At 39.9% G+C, this 19799-nt stretch overlaps 1 protein-coding gene across 1 annotated transcript in view; it reads left to right on the top strand.

Moving 5' to 3' along the window:
* The window catches only part of LOC128358504 (unconventional myosin-IXAb-like), a 117958-nt gene that overhangs the window by 85628 nt on the left and 12531 nt on the right, over window positions 1-19799 (top strand). The window contains exons 13-33 of the mRNA XM_053318815.1: window positions 2339-2534; window positions 3755-3874; window positions 6246-6321; window positions 6515-6655; window positions 7361-7400; window positions 7521-7643; window positions 7982-8062; window positions 8181-8291; window positions 8949-9071; window positions 9157-9306; window positions 10782-11083; window positions 11773-12927; window positions 13194-13278; window positions 13810-14013; window positions 15480-15577; window positions 16415-16518; window positions 16890-17110; window positions 18205-18321; window positions 18700-18888; window positions 19121-19168; window positions 19284-19395. Of these exons, the coding sequence (XP_053174790.1) occupies window positions 2339-2534; window positions 3755-3874; window positions 6246-6321; window positions 6515-6655; window positions 7361-7400; window positions 7521-7643; window positions 7982-8062; window positions 8181-8291; window positions 8949-9071; window positions 9157-9306; window positions 10782-11083; window positions 11773-12927; window positions 13194-13278; window positions 13810-14013; window positions 15480-15577; window positions 16415-16518; window positions 16890-17110; window positions 18205-18321; window positions 18700-18888; window positions 19121-19168; window positions 19284-19395 (3796 nt within the window). The remainder of the gene's footprint in view (window positions 1-2338; window positions 2535-3754; window positions 3875-6245; window positions 6322-6514; window positions 6656-7360; window positions 7401-7520; window positions 7644-7981; window positions 8063-8180; window positions 8292-8948; window positions 9072-9156; window positions 9307-10781; window positions 11084-11772; window positions 12928-13193; window positions 13279-13809; window positions 14014-15479; window positions 15578-16414; window positions 16519-16889; window positions 17111-18204; window positions 18322-18699; window positions 18889-19120; window positions 19169-19283; window positions 19396-19799) is intronic.

Here is a 19799-nt window from a genome sequence, read left to right as displayed (position 1 = left end):
AGTTAACAGTCATCATTAAAATACAACAAGCAGAGATGAATGTTATATTGCTATGGGAGATCTGAAAAAACAAAATATTGACAGCTGTTTGAGTTTCTCTACTTCCAGGAAACTAAACGAAGGAAAATGTCCTCACAACCAAAAACAGTTATTCTTTGCTTCATTGTATTTTCTTGCCAATAATCTTGTACCTTGTTGTGTGTTGATTCGCACATGGTACGTGATGATGTTGACATTGAGGACTAATCACAAACAAAGCTTCAGCAGTTTGGGATCCAGGTCTTTGTCTTCAGACTGTGCAACAACAATAATCATGTAATATACAAAATATTGGTCATAGTCTATGTCAGAATGTATGATATTAATTTGAGGCTGTCAGATTGGGTGTTTAACTTGGGAGGCAGCTGGATTTGCAAAATCACAACATCATGAGAATCCATCTTGTCTGGCTTCGAGTTATTTGCTTGTGTCCAAACCAACAGTGGTTTGGACTAATCAGCACCCTATGAAGACTCTTGCATGATTTTGTGATCTCATGAATCCAGCTGCAAGGTAAGATGGTAATAGACAGATGGTTCATCCAATCTCCTGCCAAGTATGTTTTTGAAAGTGCCTGCCCATTTCAAAATGGATAAATAAACTGAAATTGTGCACTGAATAGGAATAGAGAAGCAGAGGCACGTCACCAGTGTCATCCATTGGTGGCTCTAATGTCTTGAAAATGCAGCAAAGTCACATATTTCCTTTTTGTTTTATCTCCATTTGAATTTTGGGTATTAAAAAGAGTCTTTTCCGAAAACTGCACTTACAAAATGTCACATTTGCCATTGCATTCTGTGTCATTTCATTCAGCAGCAGTCACTTTGAGAGAATTTGCTTCTAAATTTCTGGAGCAAGTTTTGCCTCAGGCTGTCTTCAGTCTCCGAAGCTCCAAATCGGTTGTCGATGGACGTGTCTCACAGTGAGATGTAGGGCCAACATTTTTGGTACCTCTCATCTCAGGCAGCCCAAAATCCCACAATGTAAAGGAGGCTTTTCTAACAATGTTTAACATGTTAACCCTCAACTAAATTACAGTCGAGTAATGAGGGAGAAAACTCAAAAAGCCTCATATGCCACCTTAAACAGACGTGAAGCTGGTGCACCTAATCTGAACTGCAAGTGTACACTTTGACTAAATGTGAAATAAACAGACCCCTTCTGTATGTTTAAAAGTGTAAAACCGAAGCTCTATACAGACGAAGAAAGGTTCCTCTCACTCTCACTCGAGTCTTTATGAAACTCTGCAGCAGACCTTCTTGTTGTTCTGTCGACCTATTTTTCCAGCTAAATCTAATTCTCGGTTCGCTTCCCAGCTGCGTTCTGATAAGAAGCACATGTGCTGGAATGGGTCGAGCGTATTGTAGTTCGACTGTATAATATAAATCCATAACAGTTGGTTATCATAGCTATGGAAAGGTATCTCGTATCTGCGGAGAGCCAAGGAGCTGTATAGCGCGAATTGCGGAGCGAGCGCCAGAGTCGTGAAATGTGTCTCGCGTTGGCTCGATAGTGAACACCCAGCTGACTCGTATCATATGGAGAGAAGAAGCTATGTTGAAGGGTTTATAGTTCATGGCTCCGTTATCATAGCATAGCTTCAGTCGAAATATTTTATTGCTCACAGACCAATGAAGAGACGGTGGTTAGCTTTGTGTGCTGTGTGCAGGTTTCTGTGTGTATGAGAGGGTTTCCTTCACCTCAGTGGTTTTGTTTTATAGAATATTGAATGTAAAAAGGGGATAAATGTATACCCAAAATCATATGAAACTTCACTAAGTCGATGATTCAGACTCTATTTTCTTCTTCTCAGAACTGGAGATTAACTCAGTGTGGAGTAACAGCACATTTGCCCATAAATAGCTGTAAACGGTGCTGCCAACTGGCTTTCCACTGTTTAACAAACAATAAAAAAACACCATTTAACTCAAGGCAATAATGTCTGCCTTTGTTTGTTATGATACTCGAGCTGTGGGCTTTTATTTGTTTAAATAACTAATACGTTTAACAAATTTCCCCGTGTGTTTGGTGATCATTTTTCCATATTTGATGTCATGATATGCACAGAAACTGCTAGATTTGCGCTTTTAATCAACGAGAGGATAAAGAAGCAGAGTGTCAGACGCTCTGTGTGTAATCATGATGACACAAACGTTCTCTCGCCGTGACCGACGCTTGATTGGATGCACATGTTGTGTGTTTATATTATTAATACCGTAGCACTTAGAGTTTCACTATGAATGAAAAGTGTGGTACTGATTTATTAATTAATGTATGTGTCTTTCCGTCCGTCTTGCAGGACTTCAGGGAGAAGAACACTGACCACATGCGTCCCGACATCGTGGCCTTGCTGAAGAGCAGTAAGAATGCCTTCATATGCGGCCTGATGGGAATCGACCCCGTGGCGACCTTCCGTTGGGCTGTGCTGCGTGCCTACTTCAGGGCCCTGGTGGCTTTCAGGGAGGCCGGCCGCAGACACACCCACAAAAAAACTGGTGAGGAAAACTCAGCCTATAAATGTGTGTATGGTGACCTTGAAAGCTCAATATACTGTAACTTCAGAAAAACACATGCAAACAATATGAAAGCAAATTAAGGAAACATCATCAATCATCGGTTTCGACAACACTGCTGCAACGTGAGATAACACAACCAAATACAGAAACATGGCAAGTTGCACAGAGAGAAAATAAACTTGTGAGATGTTTCCTTAATTTGTTTGTGTTTTTGTAAGTTGCTGTGCTTTGAGTTGTCAGGGCTACCGTATGTATGTATGTATAGGGCATCTTTAAACTATGTTATACAACTGTGATTTCTTTTTTTTAAGTGTCTATAATCATTTTTACTTTGTCTTCTTCCTGGAAAAAGGAGAATTGTCAATAAACCAAACTATACAAAAAAAACTAAGAAGTTATTATGGGCTTTGGGAACTCTGATTAAACAATGAGTCAATTAATCAAAAATTATCCCCCCACTAATTAATCCACCACAATTATGAAACGATAATAATCATTAGTTGCAGCTTTAATCAAATTAGGTTTGATTATACAAGCTTAATTCAAACTTACAATAGTTTTTCAACAGCCAAAAGTAGTTGTGCTCCTGATGAATGTTCTTAAAATAAGTTTGAATTCATGGTTCAAGACACATATGTGTATATGTATGTGATTAATTAGATGCTGTGCTGCAATACTGTGATGTTGAAATTCATGTTTTACTATAATTGGGCCAGGAGGAGTATTTGGGGGAGATGAGGAGGTTTACCTTAAGAGTTTTGCTGCTGCTGTTGAGGAGGAGGAGGAGGAAGAAGATGTGTTTTAATCTTCTTCTCCAGAGTTTATTTTCACAAACTGGTTGAAATGTTTGGAAATGTCACCACAAACTTATCTCAGAGGCTTTTGTGCTTCTTTTTTTTTGATTTTCACATGAAGAATTCCCTCTCTTGTTCTTATCTGACTCTTCTTCCTTTCATTTAGTTTCTGCTGCTTCTCTTCTGTTGTTTCTGAATTCACCTCCATACTCTACTCTCCTTTTATCTTCTTCTCTTCATTTGATTCCTCATCATTTTCTTTTCTTTGTCTTTCTCGTCTGTTTTGTGTTTAATGTATTTAAAACAATTTGATCCTGGTGATCTTACATAGAGATGAGGAAAAAAATCAAGTATCTCTTTTTTCTTTCCGCCCCCCCCCCCCCCCCCCTTGTTTGTGTGTATTAGGGAATGACGCAGCAGTGCCCTGTGCTGTTGTCAAAACTGTTGACAGCTTCAGTTTCCTTCATCACCCGGTTCACCAGAGGAGCCTTGAGATCCTTCAAAGATGCAAAGATGAGAAATACAGTAAGTAACTAAAAACATCCTCCGGCCCCTCGCTCATATCGTACATCAAAGTATTGTTGTTTTTTTTTGTTTATGAACTAGAATATATCCTCATTTAACATAAAAGAGGTTGAGCGTTTTACACAGGGTACTGTTCACAGCTGTTAACAGTAAACAGGTTCCTCTCATGGCATGACAATAAAAAAAATTGGAAAAAAGTTTGTGACGCAAACTGATTTTTGCAGAATTTATTTTTCTGCATCCAATTTCCCTGTAAAAATAAAACAAAAAAATTAAAAAACAAAAAAAAAACCTCTGCACACACATGTGAAAGGAATGAGGGTATTTGTTTGCAGTTTTTTTAACAGTGAATATTAATCGATTTTGTTTGGTCAGAAATAATTTCAATTTAAAGGTATAGTATGCAGGATTTGTCAGTTGGTATCAGTAAAGTTATTTTCGTGTTGATTCATGCCACTGATGTTCCAAAGCACAAATAAACCACATCTCTGTCCATGTCTGCACAATCATGCGTGAAGGTGCCACCTTGCTGGATTTTGTGTGGATAAAGCCAAAGTGCAACGTTCTTCCTGTCCGCTGTGGCCTCTCTGGTCTGTGTGCGTTGCTCAGCCTCGCCATCAGTCAAATAGACAGACGGAGACACATAGGAGAGAGATTTAGACAGTGGTGTAACCTGGTCCTTATGTTTTTATAGAGTGCTGACGTCTCATTCTGTGCACTGTTACTAGCTAGGGGCTACGCACACACTGCCCAAAGGCTGACACCCAGAGACAAACCTGAAACAGCAAAATAATAAGAAAATACATTCAGAGCCTCTATAGATACATACATTGAAAGGGATTATTTTAGTGTGAGTCTATACATTGTTTTTTTTTAACAATCCTGCGTACTGTGCCTTTAAAAGAATAACAGTGAAGCTGGATACATTTCTTCAGGATCAAATGACTTCATATCTAAGTCGTTTTTTGGAAAGGCGCCCCTCACCTTAACCCTGTTAATGTTTACAATGGGATGAATTTCTGTCTGTTGAACTGAGGTGAGCTGAAGTGAAAAGTGCTGCCATTATTAAAATCCCACAAACTTACCTCAACCCAATCAAAAAAATCAATTCCAGGCTGCAGTGCAAAAAGTCATTTATGGTCAGGTTGAGAATAATTGATCTTTTATGATTTTCTGCCTCAGTAAACTGGTTTTATAACAGCTGTTAATAAGACATTGGCAATCTGACATGTGGGTCATTGTGAGCGCTGGTCAGACCGACTCGCTCGGGAGCAGAGTTATAACCTGACCATTTCCACACGCATGAGCGATCAGACAAATGAACAATCCCATGTGGACCAGGAGGGTTTAATGATCATTCTTTATTCTTTATCACTTGTTTTTTCCCTAATGTCCATTTATTTGTGTGTGCATGCGTGACTGTGAGTATGTGCACGTATCGTATTTGTTTCTTAGTGTGAGTATAAACGTCACATTGTCTTAATGTTAGAAATCGGCATCTTGCTTTCATTTCAGAGAGCAGCACTGAAAGAAAATTCCCAAGTGAAATCCCCAAATATTTTCCTCCATTAAAGGGAAACTCCGCTGATTTTACACATTAAAGGGGACCCATTATGCTTTTCTTCATTTCCATGGCACAGTGTCAGATGTTGAAATAAATATATAAATGTGCAGTACTGTGAAAAAGTCTTATGCCACCATTAAATGTGTTGTTTTAGCAATGCTATAATGACCATATATATTATATATAATGACCATATATATCATCCAGAAAATGTGTATGCAGTATTAAAACTAAGAAGAAAAAAAAATAGAAAACAGCATCTATAGGCTAAAGTGGCAAGTATTTAGTGAATTCCTCTTATACTTGAGCAATAGCAGGAACCTGGCTCTCTTAAACCTAGATTTATAATAATATTTAAGAATTAATGTTATATTTTGTGCACATATTTCCTTTATTTTCTGTTTGTATGGTGCTGGTGGCCAAAGACTTTTGCACAGTACTGTATGTAGGTGTAAAGCACTGACCTCAGACTGCTGTCAATGCTAAGTTTCCAACATCCTTTTCTACTTTTAGCCCAAACTGATGTCAGCTTGAGACAGGTTTCTTTATCTGGACAAGTTCACTGTCCAGATAAAGAAAGCAACAATTTAACAGAGGTATACTGTAGAGATGCCCTGGTGAAGGCTCAGTTTAAAATACAGTGTGTTCATCGAAAAAGCATCAGAGGAAGTTGTGGGAAGAGGCCCTAAAAAGCTGGTTTCTTCACGCTGTGGTTGGAAAGAGGAAGTGACTGAGATGCAGTTAAATCCAGTGAGATGTGAATCTGACCCTGTCCTGTCCTGTTTCTCTTCTCTTTCTACCATCAAGGTATCACGAGGAAGAATCCCCGAACCCCTCTGTCAGATCTTCAAGGCACCAATGCTCTGAATGAGAAGGCCAGCTGGTGAGTAATATCCCACTTCTCTCAGTCGCACTAAGCAAGATGGCTTCAATAAAGTCACTCTGGAACAGGAAACGTTAATTATTATCATTTGGTGACATCTGGAAATCCCTCATCGCAGGAAATCTAAATTAAAACCTGTAATAATGATTCATACTATGTGATGTATCCCTCCCCCTCCCCTTCCCCTCTGTAGGGATGGCTATGGTGTTGGCTGTAACGGTCGTAGCTCGAGGTCGGGTCGTCTGTCCTCTGGAAGTCCAGCTCTGGAAGAAGATGGCATTTTCCTCAACTCCTCCAACAGCAAGCTCCTGGAGAGAGCTCAGGGCATCCTACTGTGAGTGAGCCGATACACTTCTTTTACCTGAAAACTGTTAAACTTTTTATCTAAACTGATGGTCTTAAAAATCAAAACCTGGTTTTCCATTTTTCCTCAACATACTATTTACCTTTTTTGGTTTGTTTTAGCTCTAAGTGTAACATGAGCTACCTTTGTTAGGTGGTAGAAGAGGTGGAAGTGAACATGAGAAACAGTTTTTGTAGCCAAAACAGGAAGGCCAAAGGAAATAATGCTTTCCATCTCTATTATCAGTGGTGTAGTTACTGTGTTGGGGCTCTCAGACACAGAACATTAGAATAGAATAGAAAGCTTCATTGTCATTGTATTTTACATATAATGAGATTACAGGTGCAACTCCATTTGTGCTTTAAAGACAATAAAAACAAGACACATACGCAGCTAAATAAAATGACATAGTAGGCTATAAAAAGAGATGCAGCTTTAAAAGCATAATGTGGAGGGTATTTCACTTAAATAAAATAAATAGAATAAATAAAAGCAGCGGTCAAGAGTATGGGACAGGATTATTAAAATGTCTAGTTTTTTGTGCTTTAGTTTGAAAATACATCTTTAAACTGTCCATCAGAAGTCTCTACATTTAGGAATGTGTAATATTAAATCATGAAAGTACGCTTTTCACTCATTGATCCCTGAAATCTGTATTAAATATCTGCCATTGAAAACACGATTTCTCACCTTTAGGAGAAACAAAAACTGCAAAACAAAGCCGGCTCTTCCCAAGGTAAGACACACACACACACACACACACATGATGACATCTTTAGAAACAGCATTTATAAAAAACAGTCTCTTAATATCTTCAGAGTGTCTTCATGTATTCTCTGGTTTTGTGTCTGTGCAGCATTTGTTAGACGTGAAGTCACTGCGATACTTGGGCAGCGTGACGCTCCACGACCGCATCACAAAATCTCTGCTTCACCTGCACAAGAAGAAGAAACCGCCCAGCATCAGCGCCCAGTTCCAGGTCAGTGCTGCTGTCTCCCCCTGCTGGAGAGCACTGTGAATTACAAAAACACAGGACACACATCAGCAGCAGATAGAGCATGTAATGACTATTAGCAGGCATGAAAGAATACAAGAATGTCCTGCTTGAGCAAAGGAAAGACTGTATTCATGTATATAACACATTCAGCAATATATGAGCTGTTATCTCCATCACTTTCTTGCCTTAAATGTGCTAATTTTGTTACAGGATGTGTATTATATTGACCTCAACAGTTGCTAAATTAAAAAAAAAAAAAAGTGGTATTCCCCTTTATTTTCACCGGATGAGGATGTGATGTCATTGGTTTTTGTGTGCAGGCATCTCTCAACAAGCTGATGGAAACTCTCGATCAATCAGAGCCCTACTTTGTCAAGTGTATTCGATCCAACGCCGAGAAGGTAATTTCTGCTGCCGAGTCATCGCTTAAATGGAGCTTCTTTTTTTTTTTTTTTATGGCTGACTGACTGACTTTATCTTTTTGTTTCCCTTTCATTCTTTCATCCCCTCTCGCTTCAGCTGCCGTTGCGTTTCAATGACAGCCTGGTGCTAAGACAGCTGAGGTACACAGGCATGCTGGAAACCGTCCGGATCCGCCAATCAGGATACAGTATCAAGTATACATTTCAGGTAATCCTCTCCTCTCCTGCTACCATCTAAACAGCAGATTCAGTCAACGCCTTGTTAGTGCTGCAGTGTTTCTTTTATTTTTAGCTTTGTGTGTTAGTTCATTCATGAGGTCTATTTTTATCTACATGTTTATTTTATTACTGCTTTTCTATCTAATGCAGTTTGCTCTTTATTGCTTCACAGATTGAGTTAAAGGATCATCTAAGTTGTTTAGTCTAATTGGAATCAAATTATCACACTGCCCCTTTTTAACTACTATTTGTCTATGAAGATCAAGCTTTCTAAATTAGGGCTGAAACCAACAATTACTTTTATTGTAGATGAATCTCCCGGTGGATTATTAGATTCATCATTTTGCCCGATCCATCGTCAAGATATAAATTTTACTCTCTTTTATGAAAGCTTTAAATCCTCACAAGTGAAAAGCTGCAACCAATTATTATTTGTGTGTTTATGCTTAAAAAACTGTTAAAAAATGATTTGATCAAAATAGTTGCTGATTGATTGGCTATCGATTGCCTAACCATTGCAGGTCTATTCTAAATATAATGAGATGTTTATTAATTTATCATTTTCTGTGGAAGCTTAAATCGAACATTACTTTGTTTCACTGTCCCTAAAGAAATATATTAATCACACACACACATTTTCTTCCAGGAGTTTGTGCGTCATTTTCATGTGCTGCTTCCTCGAGGCACGAGTGCAACAAAGTCTGGCATCAGGGAGTTTTTCCGGCGGATCCACCTGCCGCCCGCCGGGTATCAAGTGGGCAACACGATGGTACGGATTCACATGTTTTCTTATCTGCTGGACTTCACTAGTGTGTCTGTGACTGTGCTTATTCAAATGTTTCTGTGTTGTCCAGGTGTTCCTGCGGGAGGCGGAGCGTCAGCGTCTTCAGACCCTCCTCCACCAGGAAGTGCTGCGGCGAATCGTCACGCTGCAGCGCCGCTTCAGGGCCGTCCTGGAGAGGAAGCACTTTGTCGACATGAGACGAGCCGCTTCTGCAATCCAGGTGAGATGCTGTGATGGGAAGGTGAAAGAGGTCATGTTCAACACTGATACATCCATGTTCCCGTTGTCTCCTTCAGGCAGTTAAACAATATTCCAAATTTTGACTTTCTATTGAATTACTGCTGTAAGTGCATCATGAATCAATTTAAGAATCTCACATATCAAAGTTTCTTCCATCCAATATTTCAGGAGGAGTTTCTGCAGTCCATTAAGGCTACTTAGCCTTAGACTGTTGAAGCTTTAAGTGATTAATAGTTGTGCATTTACTCCAGACAGAAACTTTAAACCTTCAGAAAGAACAAGTAATAATTTACTCTCCAGTTTACTCTCATCACTCTAGCTATTGCAAGTGTGTAATATAGTTCACTGTGTATATGTTGGCTTTCGTTACAAAATGAGAAATCTAATTGAAACATGGTACATAATATAAAGGTAACATAAAAATGTGTTTGTATATATAGTCTAACTCTGTGTATTGCTTGTTCTAATATAAACCTAAAAAAGGAACCTTATTCACTCTTTGATTTTTAAAACGGTGAGACGAACAGGTATGCTGTGAGACTACAGAGCCATACGTTTACCTCTCTCAGGAGAAAAAGAAAGAGATTCAGAGCGAGAGACAGAGTGAAAGAAAGCAAACGGTGAAACGGATTGACAGAGGAAGAAAACATTGCATTCAGGCCTCTGACGGTATGTTTTCTCTGGAAGAGCCCTCGGAGGGGAGCTGTCCAAATCTTTGTCAGGCTGAAAGAAAACAAACACAGTCAGTCCAGAAACAGTGAGACCCTGAGCAGCAGCCAATGAAGCCGAAGTATAATTTAGCGAAAGTATTGATATATAAACTGTCACTTATCTAAAAATGTCAAGGTTGGCTGCGTAGCTTCCATCTCTCTGAAGTCTAATAATTCTTTGTATAAACGCTGTAATGAGTATCAAATATGTCACAAGGGCAGTGTGTGATTTTCCTTTTGTGAAGTTGGGCAGAAAAAGAGGTTAAGCTCATTATTTTCAGTAGCTTGTTAATAAAATTTCTGTCACCACATGACAAGAATACAATTTGACCATGACTACATGTTTAAATTGGAAGAAAATGAAGTTATTCCAAGTACAAATCAAAATGATGCAAAGTTTTCTCAGCCTGCTTAAAGTTCTCCAAAATTCCAGTGATGTCTGCCAGATAAGTCGTATCACATTGTCCTCAGATACAGTGCGATGCCATGAATAACAAAAATATCAAATTCCACAAACTTCGGTTACTCGTTTGGGTCTCTGCCAAAGTTCACCCAGCAGGAAGGTGTTTTTAGAGTGTTGATAAGAGAGATTAACACCTTTACCTTATTCAGAAATCTCAATATTTGCTAGCCAAGTTTTGCAGTGCATCAAACATAAAAGGTAAAATCAGAACAGAGACATCTTCTGGTCAAATCTATCATTAAAAGATTTTTCTCCTCATTACTCATTACTGTGTTTCTGCAGCGATGGTGGCGATGCTGCCTCATCAGACAGTCATCCATCGATGCAAGTGTTGAGGAGGGGGCAGCGGTGTGTCTGCAGGCGGCCTGGAGGAGCTACAGGGAGCGCCGGAGGTTCCTGCAGTGGAGAGACTCTGCCGTAGTCATACAGAGGAGCTGGAGAAACTGCTGTCATCGCAGGACTCAGGCGGCCGTCACGGTTCAAGCGGCTTGGAGAGGATTCAGGGAGAGGAGCCGCTACTGTGCCACGTACAGGACTGTGACGCAGTTACAGACAATGGGAAGAGGACACCTGGCTCGACTCAGGTGTGGAAAGGAATTAGTGTTTAGTGTTGTTCTGCATGTGTACTACTTATTATTTTAGCTCCAGTAATCTGCAAAATAATCTGTTACAAAATGGGTGTTAAAAATTTACACAAAAGCTGAAGTGACCATTTTATTTTGCAGCACAGACAATTTCTAATTAAATTGTTTATTCTTAAGAAGCATGTGTGCTGTCTAACTTTTACTTGCAGACCTCTTGTTCTACAAATCTAAACTGACAAGCGTTGTCTTCTCGCAGCAGTAAACAACACTTTTTGGCTGCATTAAACTACAAAATCTGAAACCACTTTAAACTTTTTTGTTTCTTTGTTTGAAAATCGTGTGTACTTCTCTGTAAAAAACAAATTAAAAGTTAGCCTTTGGCACATGTTTAGGCACTTGGAGCTTCTAACTTTTGATGTGATTATAACATTTTGTTGATGTAAATTTTAAAATCCTGGCAGTCTACATGTTGTTTTCAGCCTTTCTTTCTTTGTCCCCAGTCCAGTAGCTGGGGTAAGAAGCAGCACAGTGTCTTTTTTGATACTACTGTGGGACATTAATGTTGGAAATGTTCAAATATTAGACATAATGGCTTTAATGTAAAATGACAGGATCAGACTTCAGTTCTTCTCTTGTGTTTGATCAAATGTTAATAACTTTTTGTCTTTTTTTATTGAACATGTCTTCAGGTTCATAGAAGTGAAGGAGCAGCATGAAAAACAGTTACTCTGTAGTCCACCTGCAGAGGTGGATGCAGGAGCCATGGAGGACATCACCACATCAGGACAAGAAAGTGACGTCCTGGATGTCTCCACAGAACCTGCCGAAGACTCGAAGCCTGTTTCGTTTGATGAAGGAGAAACAGAGAGAGAAGAGGACTCTGAGCAAAACAGGAGCGTAGATGAGACAAGTCATAAGCATCGATCAAAAAGAGAGAGCAGACGAATGAGAGAGCTGGAGCAGGCGCAGTTCAGCTTGGAGCTACTCAAGGTGAGGACCACCAGTGTGGGAGGCCCTGTGCAGGAAGACCTGGTCCCAGACAGCAGCACCTGTCAGCTGGATGACCAACAGAGACACTCACCCCGAGGATCTCCAGCTAGTCATGGAAGTTTTGAGCTACTCAGTGTGGAAGACATGGACACTGAAGGCTCTGCACAACAAGAACATCCGCCAGCGTTGGATGGTGAACTTCATGAGGGACTGAGAGACTCGAACCACAATGAAAAGCCTGGAATTGAGCCGCCACACAAGATAGAGGGTCCACGGGCAACATTTTATATCGCATCTGACCAAAGTCCAGTTCATGAACCAAAATTTGAAAGTCCCAATAAATCTTACACAGAGAGGAGGGAGTCCACCTCTCGAAGACCTGTAGTGGTGTTGATCAGTATGCAGAAAGAGAGCCCTCTGGAGGAGGGGGAGCTGCTGGCAGCCCAAACCCAAGAGGGAGCTTCTCAACCAGGAGCAACATCATCCAGTCCCCAAATAGCCCACATAGCAGGGCTGGAGGTAGGATCAGTAGTCGAAGAGTCCAACTCAGACGTCTTCGGGCTAGATGAGTCTTCAAGCACTCAAGCAGCGAGTCCAGAAGTAGCGGGAATTTGTTCCTCAGAGGTGGACATCCAGATCGTCCTGGAGCCGAAGTCCAGTGTTCCCGCTCTTCTCCCCAGTCAGCAGGAGAGGAGCCTGGTCCGGCCCGTGAAGGAGGCTCCCAGCCCCGTCCTTGACACCAAACCACCTAAAGCCCAGAAGAAGAGCTCAGCCCAGACTGTGATTGTAAATATGATGGAGAAACCGTCCAACACTGTGTTCTCCCCACCCAGACGCAAGCTGCCCTTCTCCAAGTAAGTCGACCATTAAAAGATAAAATAAGATAAAACTTAAAGGATCTCTGGAGGGAAATTTAGAGACCAGAGAGATAGACAGTAACAGGACCAGGATGTGATTGTTAGGCGGTGTCACTGTTTATATTAATCTGAAATGGTCTCTTACAACGTCTCAAAACAATAGCTGACATTTCAGCAGTCGCCCTAAAAGAGACAGTAGAGTCTTCTCCCCCCCAAAGCATTAGTTCAGTGTAAAAATAGATTGTCTTGCTTGTGTGTTGCAGGTCAGACAAGGATTTGGTGAACCAGGAAAGATCTTTGGCCATGTACAGAGACGACTCCAAATCTGCTGGATCCAGAAACAGAGAGGTGGGACACACACACTGAGACAAATGCACACACACACACACACACACCTCAAACTTCAGATGCACAGTGTCTGATTCTCACACAGTGGCCTGTTGATGCTGTATATGCTTATTGCAGTTGATATTTAGGAATGATAGGTAGGGAGTACATTTCTGATTATAAAGCTGGAGTCAGTTTTGCTTTTCTTTTTTTTTTAATACCAAGTCTGTCTGTCTGTGTCTCTGTGTTTAAACCTCAGTTAAAATTTCATATATATTGGTGAAGTCTGCTGATACCTTAAATGATCTTGAGGGTTTTACAAATATTTAACAAATGAAAAGTGTTAAAAAGAGCGTGTGAGTAAATCTTGTTACTGTATTGGATTGATTAGATTCTGTCATTTCATGAAAAGTTTCGGACATAAAAGGTTTATGCCCAACAGCGACAATACACACTCTCATATGCACGCAAGCACACACACACACACACACCCAATACACACTCACAAATAAACACGGTAGCTGACCTGATGTTCCTGATGTTGCCTGGTAGCAGGTGGGCCGTCCAGGCCCTAAAAAGAAAGCTCGAATGTCCCGGACACGCTCCGACTTCCTCACCCGCTGTAACTCTGAGGGGGCGACCCAGTCAGACGACGACGATGAATACTACATCCCTGCCCACTCCCGCACGCTGCCCCCCTCCCTGTCTCCCTCATGTGCCCATCCCGAGGCTGACTGTCACAGTGACTCCGAGATGGTAAATTCACAAATCTCCAGAGGTCCCTTGACCTCCGAGCGAGTTACCCTCCCCTTTCCACCTTCTTCTCAGGTGGACCTGTCCGAGCGGCTGGGGGAGGAGCATTTTAACACTGCTAACCCCTCTACTGTTGGACACTGTGACCACTGAGCTACAGTGTCACCAAACAAAAAAAACATTTCTTTGCTAATACGAAAAGATCTGAAATCTTTTCGCTGAAACAAACCGTCACCGGTGGCCTCGCACCTCGCTTTGGTGGCCCGAGCTAAGCTTTCACATCTAAGCGTTGCTCCCTTCCTCCTCCCATCTCAACAGTATTTCTCTTTATCCAGGGATACACCAACATTTTGGAGTTTAATCACATATTTTCTTTCAATAAACACATGCCATGTTGTGAATAAGGGTGCAACTAATTCATTTATTTGATTAAACACCCATTGCAAGTTCTAAGATCTAAAGGAGGCATCTACCTATTGGTCATTTTTCTCCAAGCAACAGTCTAAAACCCAATGAAACTGATTTTCATTGATATGAATCATATCACATTCAAGAAGCTGCAGCTAGAAAAATGTTTGCTATTTTTGCTTGATAGACAACATAAATGATGAATCAATTATCAACCTGTTTTTTTTAATTGCTTTAGTTGTGAAGGGAAGGTTTTTTAATAGCTAATTCTGTCAAACTTTTTTTTTTTGGTTTATATCTAAGTTAGTAGTCTGCTGCTTTTTTGCCTTTATCAGATTCAATTGGGAATGATTTTAGTCATATAGAATATAATGGGTGAAGAAGTAAACTCCTCACAATGTGCTGCTTACAGGATCTTAATGGAAAGAATAAGAGATTAAAACTCAAAATGCTAAGGTATTATGATATCCCTGTATCTACTTCTTCTTTAACAACAGTGGACAGAGATATTAAGGGGCTGACTATTTGACTGACTGGTGAACAAAAGGTGGACATTTTTTACCTTCAACATCTGTCCTGTCCTGAAAACACGTCATCACGCCATCATATTGCTCTGCACGCCAACCGCCGCTCCTGCATGCTGGGACCGTTAAAACCTGGAGCAGGGTCACTTCTCACTAACGACAGCATGACTTCTCTTTCTATATCTTGTCACACTCTTTAATATCAGCATTATTACCGTTTATATTGCTGGTTTCTTCAATCTCTTCCGATTCAGTAGATGTTTATGTAGATTTAGTAGAATAAGTGGAGCCTGAAGAGAAATACTTTACCTGAAATATGTGTTTACTGAATATTACAGAATAAATTATATTAACATGCCGTATTACTCCATCACATAGTATTATATTATTAGTATTATAGTCCACATAGAGGAACCAACATGTGTTAAATAGGATCTGATTGTCTGCAGATGGTTGCTAAAACCACAGAGTCCGGGATAGTTCAAGTTAAGTTTCATATATTTTATGACTGACCCGACGTTGTTCTTTGCTCTTCAGTCTTCTCACAAAGATCAGAAGAAGATCCATAAGACTATGTCGTCAGGAGACCTGGGCAAGGTGGAGGTCCTCCGGAAAACATCTAGTCAGGATGGAAGGTAGATTCCTCGAATGTCTCTTTTTACATACATGCACATAAAAATCGTCTTGCTTCTTGTTGCTTCAGTCTTTATGAAGCCGAAAAACATCAGCTTCTTTCAAAATAAACATCCAGTATGCTATAATCTCGTTTCTGGGAGGCCTGGATGGTGTTTTCTTTAAGATGATGTCCGACCATGTTATGTGAATAGCAAGGTTTTATAAGGATAATGTGATATACATGAGGAGGTGTAATGACATTGTATGCTGATTTTTGATGATGATACCGCTTACCCTGTGACTTACTTTTCTTTTATTTATTTAATTATTCAATCATTTATTTGTTTTTGGTAATGTTTTTTTTTAATTTACTTTTATTGGTAGGGTCTGTTTTGTTTTTTCTTTTTTTTTCTTTTTTTTTTTTTCTCTTTGTGCTATTTCATTTATATGGTACATTTCTTATCCTATGTGATATTGTTGTTTGTGTTGAAAAACAATAAAAAAGAGAATTACAAAAAAAAAACATCCAGTGTTACACAAGTAGAGGCAGAATATATCTGACTCTGTAGTTTATTTTTTTATTTTTTCACATATTGAGTCACATTTTTGCCAACTTATTTTGGATAAACTATTCTAAAAGTCTTTGATATATCTATGAAAAACAGTGACAGCTTTGTGTGATACCTCTGGTGATTTAGTTGGTTTATTATTATTATAGCTGCAATGTGTCATAAAGATTCATTTCTTGGAACGTTTTCTTACAATTGAGACAACATTTTAATGACTTTTCCTCACTGTTTAGATGTATCTTTTAAATTGATTTATGTTAAGTTAATCATTTGTGTTGTGTGATATAGCAGGATGAGAGGGAAGATGCGATTCTGGAGCAAGACCAAACACAGCGAGAAAAAACTGTCAAGAGAGAAGCAGGCGAGCAGGAGCGAAGCTGCAGAGACACATGGTAAAATAAAAAGCCCCTACACACACAAACAATGTGCTGACTTTAACCTTTGACTGAAGATTTACACATTTCACTCAAATACAAAAATATACACATTTTTTACAGGACTGCTAGCACATATTTCCCCTGCAGGCAGATTTCAGTTTTGGCTGCCTGCCTCCACAAAATGTTTAAGGGTCATGATGAGAAACAGAACAGCAGTACACAGAGTACAGTCTGCTGCTGTAAAGAACATTATTTAATAGAATAATAAAGTTTTTATATGGAAACACATTTTTTCTAACAGAGATTTTAATTACTTTCACTACTGGATTAACAAAATCACAAATCATTTTTAGTAATTCCTTTTCTCTCTATCTGTGTCTTCCCAGAAGGTCCGTCTCCTCCTCACAGTCCAGACCTGGAGGCAGCTGCTCCACAGGGGGTCAGGGACAGCAAGGAGAACAAGGAGCTGTCTCCGAAGATGAGGAGGCGTCGCAGCGTGAAGATCAGCAGCATCGCTCTGGAACCCGCCCAGTGGCAGAACGACGCTCTGCACATCCTCACCTCGACCCACGACTACCGCACCATGAACGACTTCCTCATGAAGAAGGTCAGAGTTCAACCCTGGAAAATAAAACACACTTAAATAAAACACACATGTAAAATAGAGTGAGATCCACCTGAAGACTCTAATGTTCATATATATGTTATGTATGTTACTGGATGAATTCTGCAATGTCATGTTTCATGCTCTTAAATAGTCACAGTGCTGATCAACATATAATCTAACAGGGTCTCATGCAGCATCTCATTTGTTAATAGAAATGTACTTTTAAAAAAATAAACAGGCAACGATGACAAAATTAGATCTCATGGAGTGAATCCAGGATTTCATACAAAATATACAACTTTCTTCATAATGAAAAGACAATTGTAAACATGTATGCATTTTCAGCTTTATAACATACATTATGTTGTTTTTACAGCTTTTTTCACTGCCCTCAAATGGCCAATAAAATCAATTACTGCAGGTTTAAGCTCAGGCTTAAACTGCAGGTGTATTTTTAAAGTCTTAAACTCAACATGGTGAATGTTGCAGACACCAATTGAGTCTGTCTTATGAACAGTATCCTCAGTGTCCTTTTTTGTATTTATTGCCTGATTTATGGCTCAGATTTGTCTATGTTGCCACAGCTACTATTATTAAGATTAAGATTAAGTTTATTGCCATTTTCTTGTGTTCTTGCATACACACAAAAAACAAAATGCTACTCCTCTTAGCCCACAGCAGTGCAAAACAAAAAAAGAACACACAATTAGCAGCAGAGTGCATTGAAGTGCATTTGGAGAGAAAGTGCACGTCTCAGTTTACAGTAAGAACAGGTATGATCAGGTTGGAATCAGCTTCAAAATAGCCTAGCGCTAACATATTTTGTATGTTTATGCCAAAATGACAAAAGGCACCGGTGGAGGTGCGTCAGGCAGAAATGCCCAGCAGGTAGACCATCAACCTGTATCATGATGAGCATAAGAGGGTACATTTATATCTGCTTTGGAAGTGGAATTATCATGCTAATTTTTCCACTTTTTTAAGGATGATATTGCATTTTATATTAGATTTAAACATCGAGTTGTCACAGGAAACATTAACTTAGCATGATCTTTGTGAGTGGATGTTTATTTGAAAATTATTTTTCCCTCCAGATTGCTGACCTAGAGTCTGAAGACGGTAAGAAGGACACCATGGTGGATCTCGTCTTTAAGAAAGCACTGAAGGAGTTCAGGATCAACATCTTCAACTCATACTCCACCGCCCTGGCCGTGAGTCCTCTCTGCTCTTCTCTCTCTTTTTTTGTTTTCCCTCAGCTCTGCTTGAAACACCAGTGAGATGGGGAAGTTGGGGAAGTTGTCAATCACACTAAAGTATGCTAAATTGACTCTCAAATACTTTCCTGTGATTGTCGAGGCTTTCTGGCATGTAATGTTTTGTCCAGTGAAGCACCGCACCCATCTGGCACCTAAGAGGACACAAATAAACCCCAATAAGCTGAATTCAGCCGAATAACCCTGAATAGTAAATGTTAACTGATGCTGAATATTATCCAAACTATAACTGTTATAAATATATCATCTGTAACACAAAGAGCTCTGAGCACTCTGTCAAATATTTCCATTCCTCTCCTTCATGCTCACCGCTAGATGGATGATGGGAAGAGTATCCGCTACAAGGATCTCTACGCCCTGTTCGAGCACATCCTGGAGAAGACCATGCGCCTGGAGCAGAGGGACTGGAGCGAGTCGCCCGTGAAGGTGTGGGTCAACACCTTCAAGGTCTTCCTGGACGAGTTCATGACTGAATACAAGCCCATGGAGGGAACCATCGGCAGGGTAAGAAAGTTTAAGACTGAACAGATTCATGAAAAGGACTCTGTAGTATTTACTTCTGGCTGTTTGGCTTCATTGAAGGACAAATATTTTAGGCTTAAAGTGATTTTGGACAGGTTTATTTAAAGTTATACAACAAATAAATTTAAGTATGTGTCTCCAGTCATTAATTCATTACATCTGCAGCCCTCAGATGAGACACACACATAAGAATAACACATTTCTCTCTTTCCAGGCTCCTAAACGTGAACGCAAGAAGTCAAGGAAAAAGGAAACTGACATTGTGAGTTGGAAATTTAACAACACTTTGGTATAGATCTTAAGAAAGTATTTGGATTAAGAACAGTAACGTTAATAGTGTGAACGGAGCTGACCTGTGGCTCTGCTGCCTCCTGCAGGTGGAGGAACACAATGGCCACATCTTCAAGTCCACCCAGTACAGCATCCCGACCTACTGCGAGTACTGCTCCTCCCTCATCTGGATGATGGACCGAGCCTGCGTCTGCAAACGTGAGGATTAGACATGCAATTAATATATTTAGTAGCTTAAACAGTAATTAAAGGGGATGTATCGTGCACATATCCAGCAATATATTTTTATTTCTGGGGCTCTACTGGAATATCCCAATTATTCACAGTTCAAAAAAGTCCTTATTCATCTTATACTGACTCATTATGCAGTTCCTCAGTTCAGCCTCTGTCTGAAACAGGCCGTTTCAGCTCCTGTCTCTTTAAGGCGCTCACTCTGATCTGGTTGATTAGTTTACAAAAGCTGCATCACATCCGACTTCTAACAAGTCGGGAGGCTACGTAAACAAAAATAAAAGTGGGATTTCACTTTTTTTTCTTGCTCTTTACTCCAAAACTTGTCAAATATATCTCAATATAAAACTGTAATCTGGGCTTTTGGGCCC

The sequence above is a fragment of the Scomber japonicus genome, chromosome 5, assembly GCF_027409825.1.
Source record: "Scomber japonicus isolate fScoJap1 chromosome 5, fScoJap1.pri, whole genome shotgun sequence".
NCBI lineage: Eukaryota > Metazoa > Chordata > Actinopteri > Scombriformes > Scombridae > Scomber > Scomber japonicus.
This window is presented reverse-complemented; position numbering and strand designations above follow the sequence as displayed.